Source organism: Malaya genurostris, chromosome 1, assembly GCF_030247185.1.
Source record: "Malaya genurostris strain Urasoe2022 chromosome 1, Malgen_1.1, whole genome shotgun sequence".
NCBI lineage: Eukaryota > Metazoa > Arthropoda > Insecta > Diptera > Culicidae > Malaya > Malaya genurostris.
This window is the reverse complement of record NC_080570.1, coordinates 27,663,249-27,690,090: the sequence shown is the minus strand read 5'-3', so window position 1 is coordinate 27,690,090 and position 26,842 is coordinate 27,663,249. Positions and strand designations below refer to the sequence as shown.

Sequence of the window (26,842 nt, the reverse complement as noted above, 5' to 3'; positions counted from 1 at the left end):
CTTTGTTAGAGCTCTAAAGTATGCGTGGCACATTTTGGCAACTTGAACGTACGGAACAAGTTCTGAGAAAACTTTCTCGATGTTTAAAAACTGTACAAGGAAGTGCTTCAAAGTTTGTTCTGTTGCGTCGGGTGAACATTAAAGTATGGGTAATTCCTCAAAAAACGGACTGTTCGGAATGCTTTGTACACAGCTTAATCCAAATCTTTTTTTACAAACTTTTGGTTACTTGGGCTAAACATAAATTGTAATTATATCCTGAGATGACAGTTTGTTCATTTGCTCAAATTTTACTTAACAGAAGTATTTCACATTTTAACATTAATTTTTGGTGATGTTTCTTTTTTTTTGTGGGCTGAAGTGAGTGTGGGTTAACTAGTAACTTATGTTTTCATAAATATCATTATACGATTCTTCCAACAAAAATATTTTGAACTAGATAAAAATTGGAAAGTTTAATTCAAAATTCTTTGTTTATTCTTCCAAATCTAGTTCGTCTTCCTCAAAGTAATCCTCCCTGGGAACAATGCACTTGTGCTAACGTTTTTACCAATCATCGAAACAGTTGTTAAAGTCAATTTCAGAAATAGACATATCACCGAACAGCTTTTGTAACAATCTGAACGATTCGGCACCAGAAATTTGATTCCGTACATAAAATTTAATGGAACTTCTTTGTTGAATAATTTCGCTCACCGTAAAAATCTTTTAATACTTCAGAAAGACAGACGTATACTAAACACTATTGAACATTCTGGCATGACAATCGGCACAGATGTCACTGACAGTCATACCAACCTAGGAAAAAACATTTCGACGAGTAAGGTTTCCGCGCGAAATAGAATTCAAAAGTCTTACTACTTTTGCCCACAGTAGTATAACCTTTCAAGTTTGTAAAAATATGCCAAATGAAGAAGAAACTTCCCGACGAGTTTATTGCCGTTTTTCATTGAAAAACACTGGTGGCGTGGATTGCTCTGGTTTTGCACTTTCGAGCAGAAATCGCAATGAAACACCGTCAGAATGTTGCATTTCTGCTCGAAAGTGCAAAACCAGAGCAATCCACGCCATCAGTGTTTTTCAATGAAAAACGGCATAAACTTTCAGCACACTTAACGCTCTAGGTCCGGAACTGTGAGTCGGATCCGTGTGAAATTAAATTGCAGCTTATGGGATCCCCTTTTATTTGAGCCTAAGCTTCAGAAATCTTTAAGAAAATTAAGTGAGTTCCATTTAGAAGCTATTGACCACTATTTCCGGTACCTTCAGAACCGATAACTGGGAAACCGGTAAAGCCGATATTGGTTCGTTTAGTTAGTAACCAGTATAGCCTACAAATTAAATCAGTTTTTAGCCAAATCTATCGCACCGTCGCTCTAAACGACGGTGGGCAATTTTAAACACACTTTACCCCTTTACACACAGACGCATTAAACCAGTTTTGCATCATTTGGAAATCCAAGCCGATGTGTTGCGGTTTGTTCGCAAAGCTAGTTTCAATTCAAGCAAGAGGGATTGCATCAGACAACAGAGCTGTTGGTCGTTTGAATTGGAGAGAAAGAAAACGAAAAGTGGACAACATACAAAATCTGCCTTTCTATTGTCTCTAAATGTTATCTAAAGAACTACTAAGATTACTTCTTTGCAAATCAAAGGTAAAAATCATCAGTTTAGTGAAAATCCAAAATAATTTGATTTGCTTCGTGCACTTTTCGCTGTGCGAAGATTGTTCGAGAAAAATGTTCCGAACTGTGCTAAATATCGTAGAGAATTCCACAATTTGGTCCTTCTAAAAGGCAGAAATGAATCCTGTACAGCATCTTGATAGTTTCTTTCAATGAAATATGCAAATCCGAAATGATATAATCGACGTCAAAAATCGTTTAAAATTCTAGTAGTGAAAAGGAGGAAAGTTTCACAATTCACATAATCGATCAACTCTCAATTCGAATTCGAAAGTATAAAGAAATCGTGTCATATCTCTGACATTACACACCCGAACTTTTTTAAATCTTCTTCTGATAATATGGAAAGATGGTGGAGTTGGTCATAATGTAAGCTAGCAAAATTAAATGATTGTTAATTACATCACAATAAACGTTACCTCTAAGCAAAAAGTAGCTGTCATTTTCGTATTCGATTTAATGACTTTCATTTCATCTACAGATTTCCAGTACAGAATTATGATCTCTCGACACAAATTTTTCTCCTGAAAAATACAGATTTAAATGTGACAACCCTGCACGCTATATGAAGTTTAACAAAGCAAGCTGTGCAAACACCAATGCGCGCCGGTTTTGCATCGTCATTTTGTATAACGGTTGCAAGTTTTTACACACATCGCCATATAATTTCGGAATCGGAAGTCGTATCTGGATGGAATTGCACAATATATTTCAAGACAATGAGATCTTTCATTTGAATCAAGATTTTTGAGATTTCAAGACTTATTTGCATGTTAGTTTGTGAAAATCGGTAAAGAAATTTTCGAGAAAATTGAGTGCGCATATGAAAAAGGCAAAAATGTTTTTTTTTCAACGAATAATGGATCTTATAACTATAAAAGGGTCTAACAGCAAGTGACTGCTTCTTTTTGGTTATTTATATTAGGTGTACAACTTTGCTTCCGCCGTTTTTTACCAAAATTTAAAGCTTTATCGCGAAAAAGTGCTTACAGATGTATTATTCAAAGTATTGTCCGTCGCTAGCGACAACTTTCTCCCATCTTTCCGGAAATTTTCGGATCCCGGCTCGAAAAATGGAGTCCTTTTTTGACGCTATCCATGAAGCAATCCATTTTTCCAACTCTTCGAAGGATTGAAAATGTTGATCTGCCAGGCCGTGTGCCATCGAACGGAATAGGTGGAAGTCAGAAGGGGCGACATCTGGGGAATACGGCGGGTGGGGCAAAGCAAAGTCTTGGCATTACATTCCTTTTGTGGAATTTGGCCTTTCTGTTTCAACAGACTTCGCAGCCGATTCATATAGCGTACAGAATCATTGTATGGCTAGTACTATGGATCCTACTGACGCTAAGAATCCTTCCAGGTCGGGGCACGAACATACGACTACTGGCTTGTAAGACCAGCGTCCTATGCATTGAACCACCTAACCGGGACGTGGGGCGGGTGGGGCAAGACTTCCCATTTCAGCGTTTCCAGGTACTTTTTGACCACTTTTGCCGAGGCCGAGCATTGTCGTGTTGGAGGATGACTTTGTCATGTCGCTCTTGATACTGTGGCGTTCGGTAGTGATCTTCTGTGATGGTTTCACCCGGTTTTAAGAGCTCGTAGTAAATTGTTATTCATCTTAGAAGGTTTTTTCTCTTCCATCATCATTTTTTTTTATTTCAAAGATATTTTATTCAGGCCTATTTGCGTACAAGCTTTACGTGGCCGATTTAGCTGAAGTTTTAGATAATTTTTTTTTGTATTGGATCTCGTTGTCACCCTTATTCTAGGGGGAGAGGAGCTTCCATTTTCCTCCTGCGAGGATTGAGGGGCAGTTTGTTCGTGGTTCGTCTCGTCATCCATTGCCGTGGTATTGTTGTTGATTTCGTTGCTAGTTGCTGTAGATGCGCCTTTTTGTACATTGTTTGCAGTTGCTGGTTGGTTGGATGGTCAGCTGTTAACTGCAGGTGGTGTACTTTGTTCTATAGGGGTTACGCTGGATGGTTTTGTTGAAGGGGATACTTCCCTGTTGTTGGTGACTGTCACAGGTGTACTGGGGTTGCTTAGGGTTGATGTGAAGGAAGCACCGTTGTCCTTTGGTATAGTTGTCTCCTTGTCCGGTTCATCACATGGCTTACCGTAGTGAACAGCGTTTTGGCAATATTGACATGTGGCCATCTGATTGTCATAGGTAACAATTGATTTGCACGGAATTCTTGTATCTTGACCGAAAATCACATAAGAGGGTATAGGCCTCTTCAAGCGCATGCGTAACAAACGTACGCCATTTAGAATACCGGGGAAAAAGTTCTTCCACTTTTCTTTTTCGATAGAGAGAATCTCTCCGTATTGGGACATAATGTTGCGAATATAAGGATCGATGACGCTTGAGGGAAGATCATGCACACGCACTTCTACAGCACTATCTTCCATATATACTGGAATGTTGTACTTGATATTTTCATGCTCCACATAGTGCACATTATTATTGTCTTTAGCGAATTGAATTGCATCCAACTCTTTATAGAACTGGATATAAACAACATTATTGGTCTTATTGCATTGAAGTAAATGCACACGTTTAATGTCAAGATGCATTTGCTCCTTAAGCAAACCTTCAAGTTCTCGTATCGAAGGTCGAATTTTGCACTGTCTGAAGTCAACAATAATTGTATTCTTTCGTACCGGCGGTAGCTTTTGTTCGTTTGGTTCAATCATTTCGAGATCGTTCTATAGTTCACTACACAATACTGTACTTGGTTTCTTCTGTCCCCAATGTAAGCGGTTTTGTTTTATCGACTGACTTGGATGAGATGTAAACCCGAACTGGACTTCCACCATCATGTTTGTCTTCGACATCGAAATCACCATTTTTAAAACGTTGAAACCACTCCCGACACGTTCTTTTACTCAGAGCAGCATCACCGTAAGTTTCTGAAAGCATTCGATGCGCTTCAGTTGCATTTTTTTTCGAATTGGGCACATAAACAGACATTTTCGAGCGTGAATAATACGAAAACAAGAACAACTGTCACTGAAACGGCGAAGACAATTCGTTAGGCACTGTAAACACTCACCTTGAAGGCATTATCATCTATGTATTTTAACCAGCCTCAGCCGGAACATCCACCTATCGGAAAACGGTGGAAGCAAAGTTGTACACCTGATATTACAATATTTTTGCAAGAATCGATTAAAAGCAATGCATTGAATGCATTCCCTGAACAAAAATATATAACCAGTACTTTCTTTGCCTACTGCCGCTGTGGATGAAGCATGCTCAGCGCGAAAAATTCGTGTAAATTAACGTCTCGATAGATGCACTTAAATGGTGCTTCGCAATTGCCTCAAATTTGCAACCCAAAAGATGCAACAATGTGTTATATCAGTAGTTTCACAGCTATTTTTACTGAATTTGACATCAAAGCAGAAAGAAAATTTAGATTTAAACCGACGACACGACCAGGCACTCCGAAGAAAAATCAGTATTAAAAGTGTCCGTTAACAATTCAACCTCAGTTATCATAAATTGAGCCACCCCTTGGTAATGATAAAAATAATCTTCTGGAGCAACACTGCCATGGTTGCTACGAGCTTGTTACCAAGGCGCTTCAAAAGTTCAAATAAACATAAACAACATAAACAAGTATAGAGAAGAAATGTTCAATTTTCTTCTTTAACATAAATCATTCAAATTCGACTGACTGTTTACTCGATTGCGGAAGATGGTTCAAATTCGGTAGGGATCGTCATCCAGCCGGATACCTCAACAAATTAGCAGTTTCGATCCTATCGAAGACTATTGCATCAGTAATATTCCATTAACGGATCTTTTGGAGACAAGCCTTACATCCATTGGATTGATAACATATGCTATGTAAATAAATTTTTTAGCAGTGACCGACAATTTAACACTATCTCTCAGATTTCCAAGCCACGATACAAGTTTCCTTGTGAAAAGAGGTCTATTGTATGGTGTATTTGCATACTGTTCTAAAAGAAGAAATCAGAATCCGGTACTTAAATTACCCGTAGGTAATAGCATCAAACATCAACATTATTCAAACGTATAATTTCTTTTTAAAACTTTCTAGGCAACTTCTGATAAAATCTCGGATTTTAAAGTAATCCAAATTATGTGCTTTGCGTAATTTCTTTTATCAAAATAAGCTTTAAAGCATATCAGTTCGAAATGGATATCCGCATAATACCGATTTTTCATATGAGACTGAAATACGAGAACTTTTCTCTTGATAACATGATTTTTTTTTTCCATAAATACGTTTATTTCTTAAGGCAGTTTACATAAGTTTTTCTTCGCCGTAGCATCACTTTTACATAATATTCTTATCCTAATTTAATTCTAACATAGTCACAACGTTTTGAATTTATTAAAACATATTCTCTTATAGCTTAAATATCATCTTAGGTAACTCGTCATTAATTATGAAATCTACTCGGAAATATTAATTGATAACATGATATTACATTTAAATAATATTGGATGAAAGAGATTAATGATAAAAATTAAGAAATTGAATTAAAATACTATTATTACTGGTAATATTATAAATGTTTCATACAAAATTGTTCATGATAAAACCAACAAATATGTGCAGTAATTGGAATATGGACACAAACTCCTTAACAATAAATTTCTTTAATAAACGGGAGATGATTACCAGACATACAATAACGACCTGTCAATTATTTTTCACGCAATATGGCATTTTTAAATACATACATTTACTGCGATTCTGCATTTCGATCGAATGTGAAGTTCAATTCATATACTTCAATCGTGTGTTATTTTTATATGAAAAACTCGAACTCGATCGAAAGACTAAATGAAAATTTCTGATTCGATCGATATACAGGTTCACTGTGAATGTATGTGTTAAAAGAATTCCAAATTACAATAAAAATTATGTGCAGATCGATATTTACACAATCTCATCTCATTTTATCGGTAGCCACGGTGAAGGTAACTGTTATTCGAAAACAACAGTTGTTTAGTCTTGGTGGCCAGTTACACATATTTTTCGAACGATTTCATTTTGACATTACGAGTTACTGAGGGGTAGTTAAATTTGTGATACAGTTTTAATATACGAGTGGCAGGTCGTGTCGTCGTTTAAACGTTATGGGATGTGATGTAAATTCATCACTTTAAAAAATACGGCATGCTTCGATTTATGTCGTATGAAATGTACGGGTCTGATTCGGTTGTTTGCGGCCTCCTGTCACGACGCCATCTTGATGAGATCAAAATCGGAACTTCAAAATCAGCTGATTGCAACGTAAACAAACAAACAGTAATACTTTTGTTTTACGTGTTTACCTTGTTTAGTGCACGAAAATTAGTAAATTTTGGGTCGATTCTCTCACAACAACTGGTCGGTTTATCTAGAATACAGCAGACAGTGTTTTGGGACATCAAGTGGAGATAATTTTCACAATTTGAGAGTCGCGATGAATATCAAAACATCGCAATGTTTGGGGCTCGACGTAATCGGTATACTTTCAAATGGCTGGTGCTCACATACCGGTGTCAGATGGGTGGTTGTTTGTTCGTTAGTGGCCTAATCCAAGCAACATTCCCCACAGCGATAGCCGACTGAAAAACTTTGAACAACAGCCGTAACTAAAACAGTTTACAAGGCTCTGTAAACCTATGTACAATGTAATTATGCGCACTGATTATTAAGATATAGTTTGAAAATTTATCGAAACACGAGTTTCCTTGTGTAGCAAAAACTACACGAAAGGAAAACTTCACTGTGGAGGACAAGAGCGTGGGTTTCGTCCTAACCCGTTCGTCTTTCCATTCAAGGAAACTCACTTAAAGAAACAAATGTGTTGGTTTTCCTGCCCTTATCAAATGGACGACCAAGAGACTGAATCTTTTTACCGTAATCCAATAATGCTACCGGTAAAAAGGTGACAACTAAGAAGCCGGAAGGCACACCAACCGTCGTTAGACGGACCACAACAACGGAAAGGGACGGTGACTATAGGTACGTATTGTGCTTGGTTTGACGCAATCCTACTACCGAAGGACCAATCGAACCCCGACGACGCAGTTGGTCAGTTTTAAATTTAGCACCCGAATGCACTTCGCTAGATTGAACAGCGTCAGCCACTTTGCCGTCGTCGAAAGCCGTGGGAAAAGTGGCACTTGAGAATGGAGACACTGTCAAACCGGTAACTTGAAGTGAACGAGGGTGAAAACCATTCGCCGGTTCACTCACGCTGTTGCCCATTACAATTCATTGCTGCGTACAGGGGGAAAAAAGTGACGAATGTGGTCCGGGGCCGTCCATTTTCCGGAACAAGAGGTGCAAATGAATAGCTAAGCAACACACAATTATGTGGAAAATATATTATCCACTCTCCCTGGTCGCTTCATTGTAATGCCCGAAAGGAGTTGTGCAAGGGGAAAAAACGAACGAACGAACGGAGAATCTTTTTCTATTTTTTTTTTTGCTAATGCGCTTTCACACCGTTAAAGGGATTAGTTACCGCTTTGGAATTTGAAGCGCTTTATTTGCGAGACGCGCGCGAGCAAACTAGAGAACATTTAATTCCTTTATTTATGCAGCTCTGTAACAACGTCCCAGTGGGAACGAATCGCACGGCGCCGGAGAACGGTGTAAATTTGACACCGTTTACTTTTCACAGTGAGGACATTTCGTTTGACATAATATGAGTTTAGGTTTATACATTGAAATCTAATGGATTGGGAGAGTGTTTTTTTTCTGGAAACACTGAGAAGATTAACGAGGAAACATATTTACTTAATTGTCAAACTTTTGGAATGAATTATGCTAAATGATGTGCTTAGCATTTCGTTTGACCGGATCTGTTGATTAATTTCAATAAATTACGACGAGGATCCTACTTTCATTGCGACAATTTAGCTTGTGGTATACTAGCAATCATAATTGAACATCGGAAACGGTATTTGATTGGTGGCACTTATAAACAAAAGGGACATTAAAAAGAGCTACTTATATTTAGTTTTCTGAAAAACTAGTACTGAAAAATTATTGTTCACGTATTTTTCAAAGTCCCCTTAAAAATAAATAACTTTTTTCATCTGCCAATGCACTGATGAGTCGAAGACGAAACGTGAACGTAACGTGAAACCAAAGATAAATAATAAAGACATGTATGTGCTTATAAATATTTTTGAAAAATGTGGTTCGTTCCCGGTACCTTCTGAAATGACCGCACTCACCGCTTGGTGGAGCGCGAGATTAATTGCATTGTTATCATTTCAACCAAAGTGTGCCATAAAATCTCAATATATACAAATGAGCTACCGAATCGAAAGGGTTCTCACGGTTTGACATTTGCATTATGAATGTATGATGGGAACTCAGCAGTGCAACCAATTTTTCGCAATTGGTGCCAGTTTCACGGAGGAACGAAGATGTGCGCCAAAAAAAGATCGTGACTGTGATGTCTGGATATTCGTTTGTGGTGAAACTGTTAACACTGAGGCAGAGCTGCTAAATGTCACTATCAACGAGCAACTTTGCACGACGAAGATTGGAAAGTTTATGTCACTGGACATAAACTGCCAACCAGGCTCTACCAATCGTCATATATTGAGTGCCTGAGAGCCGATCTGTCATAACTTAAATTCTCTTGGTATTATACTCACCAGGACGCTCATTGATTGTCGATGCGATTGATATTATCTTCATTTCTCCTGTCACCGCTTGATTACGATGTGACTAAATATTAATCGAGCAGCATAAACATTGAATTAAATTCATGAACACCAATAAACTACGAAATCCAATGACTTTTTGCAAAGAACAATGAACTTTATCAATTTATGTTTATGTTAGTACTCTCATGGAATTTTTGTACGTCAACAGGGAATAGGAGAATGAGAGAGAGAGAACAAAATGCGTCATCTGTCTTTGACTGAGTATACTTCTACTTGGTCATTGAACTATCGAGTATCTCATTTGACAGACACTTTGATCGTACCGATTACAGTTGACGATGATTTTAGTCAGTCTGTCAAGGTCATTTGACATGACTGACAATTTGCAGCTCTGCACTGAGGTTCCGAAGATATAATGGTATAAGTGACGTAAGCGACAAAATGCATTGTTTTTTTTACCGCTCAATTTTCTCAGAGATGGCTTGGCCGATTTTTACAACTTTACGCTCGTTAGAAAGCTATTATTAAATTGTGCAACAATTTCGAAGAACAAATGGTTGTTGTTCCGGATCTTAAGATATAATAGTATACAGGACAAATACGAATAATTGCACATTTTTCATCGGTTGAATTTTCTGGAAGATGACTCAACAAATTTCGATAAGCTTAGTAGGGATGGTATTCGGAAGGTAAAGTATCGATACCTAGGGTATCGGGATACCGAAATTTTGGGTATCGACACAAGGTATCAAAAGGCAATAAAGTATCGATACCAATTAGTATCAATTGATACTTGGGCAGCAATCATTTCGGAATAAAATAAAATTGTCGACTGTGGAGTTATTTAATGATGTACAGAAAAATGTTTTCCATAAATTTGTTGCATCACCAGTATACGTGTTACGACCAACGGTGAGCCCCTGATGTTCTCACCTTCACATAAAATACATTCATATTTTCTTCTTTTGTTGTTGCCAACACTGTTATTAGAGCAAACTTAGAGCAAATTTAGCAGCTAGAAGTTCTATATGGAAGATCTGAAATAGAGCAGAAACAAGAACAAATGTATCCCCAGCAAGCCGTTCTAGTTTTATTTATTCGACCAGTTCTTCTGTCAAATTTAAAACTGATCTACGATGCCGTTCTTTTTTTTTGTATATTTGAAATACGAGTAAAACACGGCTGGGGCTGCCAGTTTTTCTTGTTTTTTTAAATGTCAGATTTAAATTTTGTAACTGACATAAATTATGCATCTAGAACTAAACCACTCCTGAACATGCCCTTAGAGCAAATTCAGCAGCTGCAAGATTCAAATGGGTGGTCTATAATGTAACTGAAACTAAAACAAACGTATCCCCAGCAAGCCGTTTTGGTTTTATTTATTCGAACAGTTCTACTGCCAAATTTTAAACTGGTATGCACTGCCGTTCTATTTTTTCTATATTTGAAACACAGATAAAAAGCTGCTGGGGCTGCCAGTTTATTTTGTTATTATTGTTAGATTTAAATTTTAAAACTGACATAAATTATGCATCTAGAACTAGAACACTCCTGAATATGCCCTTAAAATTAGAATAAATAAGCAACGTGCGAGAAAGGATGTAATTTCTTTTCAACAGTTTTTTTTTTCTTTTAGTCTCTTTCGCGCGTATCCGAACAATACGTATATTTCTTGCCACATAGATTGCCTCTCACGACTTTTGGTCCACGTCAAAGAATTTCCGCAAGCCACTGATGAGTTGAAGGCGACACGCGAAGATTTCCGAACAATTCCGAATTTTGCTACTACGACGGGACCGGGGACGGACGGAACGGAAGCACCAGTCTCGCGCATGTATTGGTATGACGTGGACTAGCCGTCGTTGATATTCGTTCTCGACAATCTCGCGTCGTCCCACAGGCGCACTGAGAGAAAGTGATATGAGTGTTAAAAATTATATTATTGAATCCTCTGAGAATATGGCCTTTATGTGCGTGTTTTGTTGATGGTTTTCTCTCATTGAACTCTCTTTCAGTGCATTCGTGGGACGAAGCGAGATTGTCAAGAACGAGTTTCAAAGACGGCTAGTACACGTCATACTAATCCATACACGGGCCTGGCACTTCGTCGAAGCCGAAGAAAAAAATATGTTCCATTGGGGACGGGTATAATATATACCCTTCACCCAGGTATAGTCGATACTTTTCACGCAGCCCATTTGGGTTCGATTCCCAACCCCGCACACAGGCTTTTGAAATGTTTCTGGTTAATGCCTCTGTAATTGAAACCAATAAAAAATATTCCGTCGTAATGGGAATTGACTTTAATCTGTTGCGATACTGTAAGTATCGAGACCAAAAGTATCGATACTAACAGTATCGCTCTGATGTGGTATCGATACCAAAAATACCCGATTCTTGATAGAAAGTATCGATACCTCAAAGTATCGACTCGGCATCGGACATCCCTAAAGCTTAGGCTTATTTGAAAGCTAACAATGTCCATCAAATTTGCAAGGGTAATGGTGAACATTTCGAGTTCGAGAGATGCAATTTTATATGTGACGTAACCAAAAAATCCCAGTGTTTTTCAATGCAACAAAATTTCTCGGAGATAAAAGAATCGATTTCGAAAGACTTAGACTCATTTGGAAGCTACTATTAGGTTATTTGATAAGCTCACAATACCAATGGACGAGGGCAAAATATTACAAATGTTCTAATGAGACTACACACTTAAAACTTAATTTTGATCTCGTCGAAAAAAAATACTGAAAACAAACGACAAAGCGATATTTTACTGAAATTTCGGCTAAGATAGCTTTTTCCAAAATTCTCGGTTTACTATTTCCGATCTCTCGGCAATTCAAAATGTTATACTGATATTTGGTTTTGTAAATTACTGTGTTTACCAGCAATTGGTCGTTTTGCCGAAATCAGCAAATTAATGATATCAACTTACCGAAATCTCGGTAAACAAATTTTTAAACTACCGAAATTCGGTGATTCATCAAAGTAACCAGTTTTCTTCAGTGCAAAACTGAGTGATGTAAATAAGTGCATATGTGGAATTAGTTTCAAATAAAAATTGAATCCGAATATAGCGATATGTTCCTTGATGTTAGGAACAAATTTGTTCAATGTTCGAGGATTATTCTTGACAAGCAATCCCCCTAAGCGTACTTACAGGATAAAGATTCTCGCAACGCTAATCTACTGCATGAAATTGATCGGACTCTGGTATGTTATATTTCTTTAAATATTCAATGTTTTATTAAGCCATTACTTTCGTTGTAGCCGGAATCGGATTTTCTGCGGAAAATACTGTAAATAACATGGAAGCGCATCGATTACATATTCTTTTTTTATTTTACATTTCCAAGCCTATTAGGGCAACAGCCAACATAATGTTTGAATAAATAAATCAATGATAACGAATTACAAATGGAATGTCTATTTTATATTTAACATTTTATTTTTCTTAATTGCTTATAATCTCGGCATTAGCTCACATGCTTGAACACCGATAATTTCGATAATTTGTTTTCAAAAGCGACGAAGATCTCAGTAATTTATAGTTTTCTCGAGACCGAAAATCTCCGAAAAATACCGAAAATTTCAGTTTTTTTAATGTTTGCCGAGCTTTTGTTTGTTTTGCCGAGATTCGGGAAAAAACTGTAAGTGTGTATTAATATGGTAATAAAAAGGCATTATCACACCATTAGGTGGATTAAGAAGGGTATTTTTTATATACACGAGTGATACGGTGCTGGGGTAATCAGTTTTTAAGTTACAATTTCCAGATTTAGGTTTTGAAAGTAACATAAATTGTGCATCTAAAACTAGAACACTCCTGAATATGGCCCTTAGCATATTTTGTTTATCCTAAATTTGATCTTTATGTAAATTGAAATTTGGAAAATTTGAACTTTTGTAAAAGGATCAAACTACTTTTATAAATTTTACAAGTGCCTATAAATGACTGCCATAATAAGTCAACCCATTTTAGAATGAAAACATTGAAAAAAGTCGAAATTGAGTTCTACATCGATAGTAAACGATTAAAAATAAATCTACTAAAAGGAACCAAACACCTCTGATTTTGAATTACACCTTGTCTCAAAAATTATCTATGCATTACAAAAAGGGTACTTCGAAAGAAAAGCAGTGTCTATTTATCGAAATCACGTAAAATGGTTTCAAATGTCAAATTGAATTAATCTAAGTGTCGAAAATGAAAAAAAAAAATGAATAGAATTATCACATAAGGTTTACGAGAATTGACTGAACGTCAATCTACGTGAATTCCCAGCAGAGCTCATAAAAGTCATTTTCATTTACTAAAAATAGACCTAAATGACGAGAAATTACTGTCACTTGCAAACTATGAGAACGAAATCCATGTCCAGTCAATGACATAAGCGGGACAGTAGTTTCAAAATTGTGTTTTTTCTTTCATTTGCCCTTTCAGTCATTTGCAGTTTTCAGTGAAAATTTCATAGTATACAGTGTCGATACTCAACCGAAGCTGTGAGAATTTAAAATGACAGAAAAAGTTTTCACGATAACTTTCACCTGTTAGTGCACGATTTTGTTGTAGTTGTGGTTTCCAAAGAGGTTCTGCGATGTAATTACCTCGATTTGCCATATTTTAGTCATTTTTTATAGCCAAGCGTCACAGACTTTCAGTACATCGATGAAAGAATGAGAATTGAAATTCTGCTGATGCTCCCTGAAGACGTTAGTTTGGTTTCGTCTTGTCATAGAGGAAAAAGTGACGTTGTCAATTATACTCTCTCATTTTTTTCTGTGAGAAACGAAAATTCTTCGCCTCTCTTCGTTTGTTCTGGTGTCGGCCATTTACGAATGAGACAGTAAAACATTGAAAATGAGACTGTTGGAATGGTTTCTTTCATTGAGAAAAAAATTTTAAGCTCTGATTCCAAGGGGAGGACGCTTAGAACAATGTGCCAATCACACATTAACACAATGCGTTGGCGCACTTATCAATATTGGCACTTTCGTTTCCATACAGTTGCACAGTTGCGGCAAACAAACGGCTCAGTTTTGACAAGTAGCTGTGTCATGGGGAACAGCGTGGCACACTTAGACTCACAGTATATCACGTGTTTTTTTAGAGGCACAATATAGTTTGTGTTAAGGTCTGAGGACAGCGGGCCACGTGTTGAGTTTTAAATCGACCACGTGGCTCGCTCATTTCCCTTTGCACATCGTATTTATCTTGTACTCTCTCGTATATGAGCAAACTATACCGGATTGCCAGCATACATTTTATTATTTTGATGAGAAGTTTTATCACATTAATCTATCGTATGGGTTGGACATTTCATGGATTCCAATGAATAATGAAAAAATATTCAACTTTCACAAAGATTGAATGTCTGTGTGTTTGGCAGCCTTGTCGAGCCAATTTTATTTCTCTCTCCTTTTTCAGAATGCTATCAGGAAACCAAAGCGAAAAAAAATGGCGAATGCATTGAAACTGACTTTGTTTCACAGAAAAATACAAGACTATTTTTATGGCGATAACATATATGTTTTTATGTACTAATCGCATCTAAACTAAATTATCTAGACATATTCACGGTAGATTTATGATACAAGCCTTCAAAGCCGAGATATTCGATGAACAAGTAGAGGTATGCATTTCCGAGCGTTCCAATTTTTCAGCAGTTCTTTAGTCAGAAAAAAGTACAACACGACCGCTTTCATTCTGAAAATTTCACAAAATATTCTCAACTAAATTTCGAAGACATTGTCAGGTGGGTTTTTCTATATTCTGCACCGTTTCAAAGATTTTTTTTTGTTTCGATTATAGAGATTTTAACCTTAAGGACATTCGCCTCTTCGGGCCAGAAAAATGTTCTAACCCGATGTGCGGGGTTGGGAATCGAGCCCAGGTGGGCTGCGTGAAAGGCATCGACTTACCCATCACGCAGTACCCGTCCCCTAGCCAAGAAAGTTTAATTTGAAACGGAAAAATAGCAAAAAACCTACCACTTTACGGTACTGTCCTCAGCCCTTAAGCGACTCGCCCCTTGTCTGATTCTCAGTGTGTAAAATTCGACTTTTAAAAAGGCGAACAGTGAGTTCTAGAAGTGTAGGTAGTTTGAAAATTAGCGATAAACATTTTTTGATTACAATTTTTTACTACAAAACGAAAATAATTGCTTTTCTGATTTATATTCATATTTCAACTATGTCGGTTTTAACAAACTTACAAACCCACTCCCACGATGTTGTCGATTGCTGGTGTTCACGTAGGACTACGTCTTCTTGATCTAGACTGCAATACAAATTGGGATTTTTCATCCGAATCCTCTTCCATTTCGCATTTTTATCGGGATCCTCTTCCATCTCTTCCATATGAATAATATTCCTGGCAATGCTGTGATACTCCTCAGTAATGTACGATTCAGACGGTCCGTCTCTTTCCGTCACCGTTAACGGAACGTCAGCTTCTGTCAAAATTAGTTAGATACTTTCTTTACCGGAACATTCACACGTTCCGTCCGTCAAGACGGTATGTGTGAATGTCTCCATGAGAATGCATGTTATTAATTTTGACGGTGACTGTGATGGAGGTTGACGGTGACGGAAGGAGACGGACCGTCTGAATCGTACATAAATTCGAACATCGGACGATTCGTGCACGAAGATAGACGTGCACTGATAAAAATTTGGACGATCGATTCATATGTAAACACCACTTCAATTTAATATGCTTTTTCATATCAATACATAACCAAAGCGATTTGTTTAAAGATTTTATGTGCAAATTCACCAAGTTGCGGAATTAGACTATTTTTCACTTAGCTCTGATGTGTTTTTCCTTTGGATGTGATGTCTTTTGCTATTGAATCGAACTACATGAGTTAAAAACTTCATTTTCTAGTGGGAATGAGTACAGCACAAATGTACGTGGAAAGCATTTGAATCAATCAACTCTGTTTCAATTGAAATCTATGTGGAAAACTATGTGACATCCTTATGAAATACATATAGAATCTAAAGAGTAACGATATATCTGATCGTTTTTGAGTGCCTTTCATATAAACTTAGCATGATTTCCACTAAATATCAACAGTTTTTACACTCATTTCAAGAGTTAAGTGTTTATTTTCATGAATTTCATGTATTCTACAAGCAGTGACAGATCGAATGCTTTACACATGATGCTAGCGTGCAATTTATTTTCGGTGTGTGGAGAAGATACCCAGTGAATTTAATCGACCCGCTTCGCTCCGATCATCGGCCCGATTATCGGACCGATTGAGCACGATATCGGTCCAATCGTAGCGCTGAAATCGGACCGTCATCGGACAATTCTGCACCATTCGCATCAACCGCGCCAACCTGAAAAAGCTTTACCCTTATATTATCTGTCGCTGCGTGACAGTATTTTTGTTTCGTTTGTAGAGGCTTCAACCTTAAGGTCATTCATACCAGGAAAACTTTGGTATCTAGTCAGTCTTTTGTTCTAGTAATACACACTTGTTAACTTTAATTTTTGGTCGAAATGCAATCAAGAACTTTCATGCAGGATGTTCTAATTTACAGGGTAGGAAATGATGTTCGAAATTACAGGGTAGGGACACGACGGTTGCCCGATACTCTATAGCTTCCCCCTTAGAAGAATTCTGTAAATTTGCAGATTTCGATAGTCCCACAACAAAAGGGCCTAACTGCAAATGAGACCCTCTCTTTGTTTACTTTCTCTTTTGATTATTACGGAGCCATTACAGCAATTTATCGAAAGTTTACAAAATAAATCGAAAGCTTGCGGTTTTACCTTGAAAGTTTTGCGAAGAGTGAGGCGTCAAATATAGAATCAGTGCGGTAAATCGTGAAAGAGAATGTAAACAAAAAGAAACTGTCATTTTCAGTTAGGCCCTTTTGTCGTGGGACTATCGATTTCTTATAAAGGGTTGCAGACATTTATCCGTCTGAAAATTTTCCAATATTTTCGCAGATATTCTGCAAATTTCTATAAAGTTAACAAATGTTGCAGACTTTAAAAGCTGACCTGGTATTTGTATTGTGTTACCTAAAGCTACAAAGTTGAATACTTTCTTTGGAAGTTTACGCATACAGCAGACTGCCATTTATGCTGATTTCCGTGACGTGTAACTCCTGGCGGTCTACTCCAACTCAGTTCCACAAGACTCAAACGCCTATGCTTTAGTATAGAAATATCACAAAAATCGTATAGAAACTGTCGAGGCACAATGAAAAACAAGACCAATTACAAGGCTTCGAAATTCGTGAAAAAAAAACGCAACACACAAAACAATTGTTAAAAATATACAACTTTATTCAACAAGTCTGGACAAACAGTTTTTACAAACCTAACAACAACTATCTCTCGTACTATGCTCGTACGAACTGAAACAACCTGTAACACTAACACAATTGTTAACTAACCAACCAAACATCTGTAGCAAGGCAAGGGGGAGGTTCGTAGCAAGAGTACACACATACAAAGTATCCGTCAAAAATGCCGTACACGAGGAAAATAAGTTGTTTGTAGTAATGTTGTATTTTTTTTTATTTAGTTTGTTTTTCTCACCTATCTGCGCATTCGTTTTCGGTGTTGGCATAAGGAAGGAAATCCGCTGGCTCATATTCACGGTTTACGAAAAGGTACCTTTCGCACCGTGTACATACCTGTGATGTAACCGACCATCACATGCACTCTTGCTTGTCTTGTTCGTTCGTTTTACTCCCCCACTTAGTCGGGTTTCATGCTACGGTACAAAGTGTGTAATTGCGAAGCAATAAATTAATAACTCCCGACCGAACTTGGTGGTGGTTTTGTGGAAACTGGTAGGCCCTATCCTAACTTCTAACAACCGCTGCTTTTTGTGTTCCACTGTACGGAACCGGTCGGACGCTGGATTCTCTAGCAAGGGGGAGAATTTACATGCAAATAAATCTGTTTAACAAGTTTTGTTTTTCTGCGTTTGTCGCACTTCTTCTACCGTTTTTTTTATACATAATTTATATCGATTATTATTATTTTCTGTACTCGTACTCTCCCTCTGACCTGGAGGGAGTACCGATCGTAATAAAGTTATACCAATAACAATAAAACCAACGGCAGACGGTTACAATGAGGAAAATGAGCACATTAGTTTCGATATGCTATGCAAACTAAGTTACAATAATAATGTTTACCCTCCAGCGAGCCCACGTGGTCGCGAATTTCCTCGACTAGAAGGTAACACTGCCAACGCCGATGGTTCGCGGGGGTTTCAGCTTGTGTACGATGGTCTTGACGACTGGCACCTTCACCGGGTACGGCTGCGGAATGTGCACCGGGATGTGTTTTTCCACGGGATACGGGACCGGTTTTTCGATGGGCACCGGTACCTTCTTTTCCACCGGATAGGGCACAATCTTCTCAATCGGGATGGTGATTTCTCTGATTACGGGAATCTGCGGAGAAAGGGGTTTGTAAATGTTAAAAATTTCGCTCGTTTTGGAATCACAATAATGTATGACAAAATGTTATCCGTTTCTATTTTTTCATATCACAATCATATTCATTATTTTTATGTAGTTTTTTATCTTTTAATGTAAATGTTCATGTTTGGATTTAAATCTGGAAGTTTCTTGATTGAATTTAAAAATTATTGCACTTTACAGCAAAGTTAAAGAAAATTTTATTTTGGGCAGTTTTGCTGAAGAAGTCACCTTCCTAGCTTTTCTTATGATCGAGCTACATCAAGTTTTAGAAGTAAAAGTAGGGTGGCTCTTGAAAATTCACTTATTTTGTTCTAGCTATCTCAACTAAGTTTTACAATATAAGCAACCATTCAAAAGTTATGGAGTAAGAAAATTGAGAATCAGTAAACTTCACACAAACTCCTTGTTTTCAAACTGATAATAGCAGAATGTTGAGTTCGAAATAAATGATTGAGCATTGCTGACGAACAGAATCACCTTCAAAACTGCGACAGCTTACACAGATAAAAATATTTTGTGAATTTACATCTATTTTCATGCACATATTTGGAGCAGTTAATGAAACATAAAATTACTTTACAATTCTGTACGTTTCAATATAATTTAATCGCAAAATAAGCGTTAATTGAAAGATACAGTTATATTCATTGAAAATTCAATGCAATTCAATTTAGTTTTGCATCGATGAAGGTTTTCAATCAAAATTTCGATTCAACCCATGTCTATTCCATGTTACTATTGATTTACATCTCGTGTAAATTTCATTATTTCTTTCTGTGTAGAAAATCGGAAAACCTCAACTTTAATGTTTTTCCCAACCATAGAAGGGTTCAGTGCAAGAACTTCATTTGAAGTGAAAAAGCGATTTTGTTTTTCGTAGCCTACCTGAGTTTACGCCTGAGTGAAGGAACTATGGATTTTTTTTTGTTCCGACTATAGAGGCTTTAACCTTACACATTTAAAAATCATACGGAGTTCGGTAAAACAAATTACCGAATATAACCAGTTATACGAAAAACACCGAAGGGTTTGCGATTTTTTTAAAAACATCTATCGAATCAATGAGTTCTGTAAACTTCACTGTAAGCGTTCAAATGGATGGCATCATTCAACGCATGAAAGATCAGGAGTTTTACTATCTAAGTTAGTTATGTATGAAATTACATATATAAATTAGTCTGTATTATTTATTTTACAGACAGAAGACGAATTACCAAAAGAAGAATTTTCCCCTAAACTGTTTGTACGAGGCTCCTGTTTGCAGGATTCAAACGATTGCACAATATGCATTGGAATGCACAGTATTCCTGTTCTGCTAGAGTTGAGATCAGTCTTCAAAATATTAATGGAAACATACATTGTTTTCAATATTCCACCGGCGCCATCCGATAAATCCGATTTTTTATTTTTATTCAGTGTTGTACTGGGAATAGGTGCACTTGGCACCACTGGAACAAAATTTTTACATGGACTTCATAATTAAACGCTATGGCTTACTGATTTTGTTATTAGTTTGTGAAGCATTTACAAAACCAATAAAGATTTTTTTATCTGTTTAAAAAATCAGTGTTTACAGTATACATTTTACAGAGCGATTCGATAAATTTGACGTTAATTTTAACTGGAATGTTCGGTAACATTGACAGCTTCACTTTTTTCGAACTACAGATTTAACTGTATTATTTACAAAACACTTCTGTACAGTTGACGTTTCATATGACACTTACTTTTACTGAAATGTTCGGTAATCATGGCACCTTAGCTATTTTCAGATTACAAATTATTTCGGTAAGCACATTTTTACCGAAATCATTACCAGAACGTTCAGCTGTTGAAAATTCGGTAAAAAAGTACCGAGCTCTGTAATATATTTTAAGTATGTACGGTTATTCGCTTCTTCGGGCTGGAAAAACTTTCTGACCCTATGTGCGGGGTTGGGAATCGAACCCAGGCGAGTTGCGTGGAAGGCATCGACTTACCAGCCACGTTATACCCGTCCCCAATATGAAAAAATGTTCCATTTGACAAAGTGTTTCACTCGATATAATCGTTACGTTAAGTTAAAGAACCTCCATACTATAATTTTCTTAAATTGATGGTTACAACTAATATGAGTTATTTTGTGGAAATTTTGAATGTTAGAAAATGTTGTCTTGCGATAAACGAGTTACAATGCGTCACGTTTAAGGAAGTTACAGGTGTTACAAAGTGTTATATACGTCGCTCTTTTTACGGACCGTTACGAAGCGTTACTTCTTGTAACTTACAGGCGCTACGAAGTGTTACATGCATGTTTTTGTAAGTTATAGGCGTTACGAAACGTTACATGCGTTACTTTTTCATGTTTTATAGGCGTTACGAAGCGTTACATGCGTTATTTTTTCGTGAGTTATAGGCGTTACCTCCTCAGATTTTCTGTTGAACGCATTACAATGGCTTTCAAGGAAACAGAGAATTTACTACTTAACCATGGTATTTATTTTCATGATATTAAATGGCATACTGCCTCGATATTTGTGTGATCCAATTGTAAGAGGAACTGGTTTGCATAGGTACAATACTGGAAACGCATCTGATGCTAGAACACCAAACTTTCTGTTAGCCAAAATGCAAAACTCATTATTGTACAGGGAAATAAGGGTTTTCAATTCGATGCCAAGACAGATCAAAAGCGCAACGACATTGGTGGAGTTCAAAAAGTTATGTATTTCACACATAAAGTACGCTTTGTAAGCAAATATTTAGTTAGTTAGTTCAAATTTTTATAGATTTTTTATTTTTTTTTACGTATTACGAAGATTGTATTTTTTTTGTTTATATATATTATTGTGAGACGTATTAAATTACTATGTTCGGTATGATGATGATGGATTTTTAGTTTGCTTGAGGGTTAAAATTAATGAGCAGTCTACAAACGTTTGAGTCTCGCGCGCGAAGCAGGTAGTGACTATTTGGAAAGCGAACCTTAGCATTTAGTGTGTTAAGTTTGCTCTTGACTTTAATCGCAAAGTTTGATTAATAAATTAAGGAATAGATTCGGGAAACTAATTAGGAGCGCACACTATCTTCGTCCATCGTTTTAGTTATCTTATTCCAGCTGGTCGTCATCTGATTGATGTCTTTGACAACCTTTCCCTTTGCCTTGAGTCTCCTAATCATGATTGCCCGGTATTTCTCAATATGGCGAAACTGGGGGCAGTTGGGTGGGTTAAGGTTTTTCGGAACAAACTGGACCCCTTTCTCTGCATACCATTCTTGAACGACTTTGCATTACGGGATGGTTGTGGGATCGAATGAATGGCAAAACTCGTTTTTGGTATAGTTCCGAAGTCATTGACTTATTTGTAACGAAAACTTTCGTTTTTTTTTGCCACAGCTGCAAATGCCCTGCCAAATCATAAATTTTATTGAAAATTTGTCGGCAAAAACAAATTAAAATTTGGCTGAAAGATCCCCCCGAGCCGTTGCCAAGTAAAATTTTTGACCTGGGATTTGTCCGAAGTCAGCCTTGACATAGGTTTCATCGTCCATCAGAAGACACCCGTCGAACTTGGTCAGCACCTGGTCATATAGTTTCGGAGCACGAATTTTGACCACACTATTTTTTTTTTGGTCCCATTTGGCTATTTGCTAGCTCGATACGACTTGATTCCTTCCCGGAGTCAAGTTCTTCTCACGGTACTATGAGTAGCACCGAATTTTCTGGCCAAATCACGGTCCGACAGATTAGGATTCCTCTTAATCGTCTTCAAAATCTTACCACGCAGTTTCCGGTCGACAGTTCTACTCCGACGATTAGCTTAAGGCTTCCGAATCGTCGTCAATGTTTCCTTCTACCGTTTGATAACGCGCCATACGGTATTTCTGGGCAATTTCAGCTGTTTAGCTAGCCTAGTTGCAGACCACAATGGATTTTGCAAATAACTGTGCACAATTTTTTCCCTTCTTTCGGCTTCCTTGTTGATTGTTAACAAAGTACAGTAGATTTGCGGAATTTTAAAAAATCATACGTGAAGCTGACAAAATTCCCGACACGTGGGCGCCAAGAACTTCCAAATCCGTCCACCAGGAGCGCCACAATATGAGCAAAAGTTTGTTCCAATTCTAAATGAAGCAAGCTTTATTAGTGTTTTATGTAGGTGTGTCTATAATTAAATATTCAGATGTGTGAAATGATATACCATGGGGGCTGGGTCCACTAGGAGATTGAAAGTACCTATTATTTTTCTCCGAACAGGACCAGCCTAGAAGATGCCGTGTGGAATCCGGCGGAGAAAAAAACTTAACCAAAAATAGGTCCACTGGGATCTTGCTTTCATGTCGTAAAAGGCGACAATTGCAGCGGTTTCTTTTTTCCTTCCTTTCTTTCTGATTACTTTATTCTAAAAAAATCCGCTTTTCTTTAACGTTTCATTTTCAAAAATATTCATCTCATCATTTTTCTTCGCGGTAAATAATAAAGTGAAAACAATAGACAATCAAGATGCGCGTGAAATCTGTTGACCTTTGTTTGACTATTTAAAATGTTTGATATAATTTATAGAATATTAAAAATTTGATATAATTTATAGAATATGTCACTACAATGGATCCACTATTTTGTCTAAATCGATAAATAAATGTCTAAATGCGCGTTTTTTCATAAATTTGCACATATTTCCTTATAATTCCGGAACCGCAAGCCGGATATAAATGAAATTCAAGAAAATTGTATAATTAAACATGCCATAAGACCTTTTAAGTTGCTAAAAAAGAACCGTGCTAAAATCGAAACGTCTTGAAAAAGGAGGATGTGCATAGTCTTTTAGGTGCTAAGAAACAATTGCATAAAACAGTAATGAAAATCGTGTTTAACTTTGCTCCGAAACAGTCACGTACCCAGAGGGGGGGCCCGAGGGGCGCGGGCCCCTCCCGAAATCAAAATCAGATATATAATTATTTAGAAGGTCTAAGACATGTGTTGCAGAAATAACAAGACAGTAAACGTAAAGAAATGTAATACAATAACAGTTCCAGTGGAAAAGTTTAAAGTGTCTGTTAAAAGAACCCGTAAAAGGCACACCGAGAATTAGGTACATAAGCAATCTTCAGTAACATTATTTTTTATCTTTGGGCCCCTCCCGAAACGAAATCCTGGGTACGGGCCTGCTCCGAAACGTCACTTTATCGTCAAGGCAAAAAATTGATTATACAAAAATATCGATATCTGCGATAATGAAAGACGGATTTTAACAATCTTTGGCTTGTTGAATAGCTATTACCATGCGGAATCTAAGTCTAAACACATATTCTGTTTTCAAGTCAATTGTGAAAGATATTGTCAAAAAACGTTGACATAAAACTTCATCTCGGAGATCTCGACCTCGAATCTCAGAAATGATTAGGCGAAGTTTAAACGAGTTCTATAGTTATATTTTTATATTATATATATATATTATATATATATTCACCTCGGCGAATGACCAAACGGTTAAAGCCGAGGCTCTAAATAAACGAATAATAATAATAATTTTATATTTATACAAAAAAGGTAAATCTAGGGAAGTTTTTATTCGTTAAGCGATAGTATCTAAAATATTCCTTCAGTTTCCAGGAATAGTCAAGACTTCCCGGGACTTCAGAATCGGATATTGTAAATTTTTCACTCTGAAAGTCCATGCATTTGGTGGTGCATTCGTGCATCTTGAAATCGGAACATACCAAGTCGCATGCGAATACTAGCATTTCTGAAATTTATACTAACAAATATCCTTGTCCCGTGACATTTGTGGAGTGCGCAGTAGTATATCTAGTAACAACAAGTGTTGGACTAACATCTCTTCCCAGTCCTTAGTACTGAATAAACAAGAAACTCTGTGGTTACCAGAAGCTGTACGTTAAAGGATGATTTGGCAGTCTCAGATCTGATCATCTGTGATTTCTTTGTACAATTTCAGCTGTTCCGGATCAGTAACGGAGTAGCCAGCATGGACGGGTTGCTCAAGCTCTAGCTCAATATATCTCAAGATACTATGTCCTAATTGGATGGTTCCGAAAACTGAATGTTTGAATACTATTGAAAATAAATGTAACATGGAATGCAAATTTGAGTATTGGTAAGATCGAAAAATGTCAATTTTTTCAACAAAACAGAATAACTTAAACTAAAAGAAGTCTTTCCGTAGCGTTTGAAACTATTTGATACAAACTTTGCATTGAGGCAGGGCTGGTCGATGTAATGGTGACCTCGGGACTCAATTTGCTCTGTGTACGAAATGAGTCAACACATTCGAAACATCACTTTTGTTTTCTGTACACCGCTGCCAAATAATAGGGCTTGGGATAGACGAAACACACACATGCAACTTTTTGAAATTGATCAAATACATCAGATGTACCCATCGTTTTGCGGCGAAACCGGTTGATGGAACGATGGTTTCCATTCAATAGCCTAGTGCCTAAATTTTTGGCCGACAATTTATGTGCATTGGAATTAGCATAAAGTTGAATAAGATATAAGTTTTCAATTTACTCCACTAGCACGGTAATGTTTTTAAAATATCTCAATTTTCCTTCAAATTGCATGCACTTTTAACAAACAAATAAACCAAACCACCGCACTTTAACCTACCGCCACTGGTTGTGATACGGGAACATGCACCGGATACGGTTGCGGAACAGGAACTAGAACGGGATGCGGAATCTTGATTTTTACTCCTTTCGGTACGGGCACGTGAATCTTTTTAATAAATGGAACCGGAAATGGGCTTTCCACCTCGATGTGCTGACTAATCGGGATAGCTTTCGCTTTGGTGTGAATCACTTTGGGTGGCTTGTAACTGTTTTCGTAGTAGTCTTCTTCATCGTCATCATCATCACTGGCGTTGTTGCCACCGTTGGTCAGCTCGGAGTTGCCGTTGCTAGTATGAATAACACTGTACTGGTGCAGAATCGGAATGATCGGCTTCCGCTTGCGGTGGTAGTAGGTTGGTTTTTCGTCGCTATCTTCAGAATCAGTATTGAAACTCCCATGTCTTGTTGAAGTGATATAACTTGTCATGTGCCCAGTCGAACCGGGCCCAGAAGATGATGAGTATTCCGAGATTTGACTGGCGGCTGTATCAGCATCGAAATATTCACTGTTTGGAATGTTTGTCAAATCCAGCGGTTGTTTCGACAACTGATACTCGCCATCGCCCGGGTTGTACGAGAACAAATACTTTCCGATCACTCGGGCCGGATCTGGTTCTGGAACGGGATTGGGATTGGGATTTGGATCGGCTCGGGCCACCAGTGCACCGAAAGCAATAAAAACTAAAATCAAACGGAACTGCATATCACTTGCACAAAAAGACCTGACACCAGCTGCACTCAATTCAAATTTCATTTTTGTATCACATCGGTATTTGCGTTTTTTTTTTTTGTTTTCGTGTAGAGCACTATTTCAGCAGACACTTCCCATAAAACAAAACTGAATTACCACGGACCGTGACGCCCACACTTTATTGGTTCTCTACTAGCATGCCTTTGACTGACAGAATCAGTCCATCACCATCACTGTTATTGTACACCACGGACAGGCACCTGTTGTCGAACCGGCGTTTGATCGTCAAGTAAACTACTGCATTTCATTGAACGAAACATTTATATTAAAGGGAAAAGAAAACAGATATTAGTTACTGCCGGTACTGCAGCGATCGGTACGAGCTGCAGTGAATAAACGCAAGAAAGCAAATGAGCCAATTGCGAAACAACGAAAGGTTCAGCAGTTTTCATTGATTTCAGCGCCTTCCTTTGATGATGGCTATATGCCTTTGTTAATGAATTTGGTAGAAGAAAACAGGGTGCCCTACCAGATTGAATTTTCCTATTGCACCTATTGAACTCGATTCAACCAGACGGTATCCTTTCCTCGTGCTTCAGCGACATGCAATTGTTGCATACGAAAATTGTTTGTCATCGATACTTGTTGATGGCAAAGCACTATCAATTCGTGCACGTCACATGTGTTGTCGATGTAGGACAGATTAACAGATTACATAAT

The 26,842-nt window shown here is 37.4% G+C and overlaps 2 protein-coding genes across 2 annotated transcripts in view; one reads left to right on the top strand and one right to left on the bottom strand.

Annotated features, from left to right (window-relative positions):
• Positions 1-11,270, top strand: part of LOC131428017 (craniofacial development protein 2-like) — an 80,546-nt gene extending 69,276 nt beyond the window's left edge. The window contains exons 3-4 of the mRNA XM_058591688.1: positions 10,988-11,191; positions 11,252-11,270. Coding sequence (XP_058447671.1) covers positions 10,988-11,191; positions 11,252-11,270 — 223 coding nt within the window. The remainder of the gene's footprint in view (positions 1-10,987; positions 11,192-11,251) is intronic.
• Positions 11,271-17,644: 6,374 nt separating this feature from the next.
• On the bottom strand, positions 17,645-26,434 carry LOC131435678 (uncharacterized). Its single transcript, XM_058603824.1, has 2 exons — positions 25,430-26,434; positions 17,645-18,789 (listed from the first exon to the last, which is right to left on the bottom strand). Exons 1-2 carry the CDS (start codon positions 26,183-26,185, stop codon positions 18,565-18,567), a joined length of 981 nt encoding a protein of 326 aa, XP_058459807.1. The 5' UTR covers positions 26,186-26,434; the 3' UTR covers positions 17,645-18,564.
• Positions 26,435-26,842: the final 408 nt, after the last annotated feature.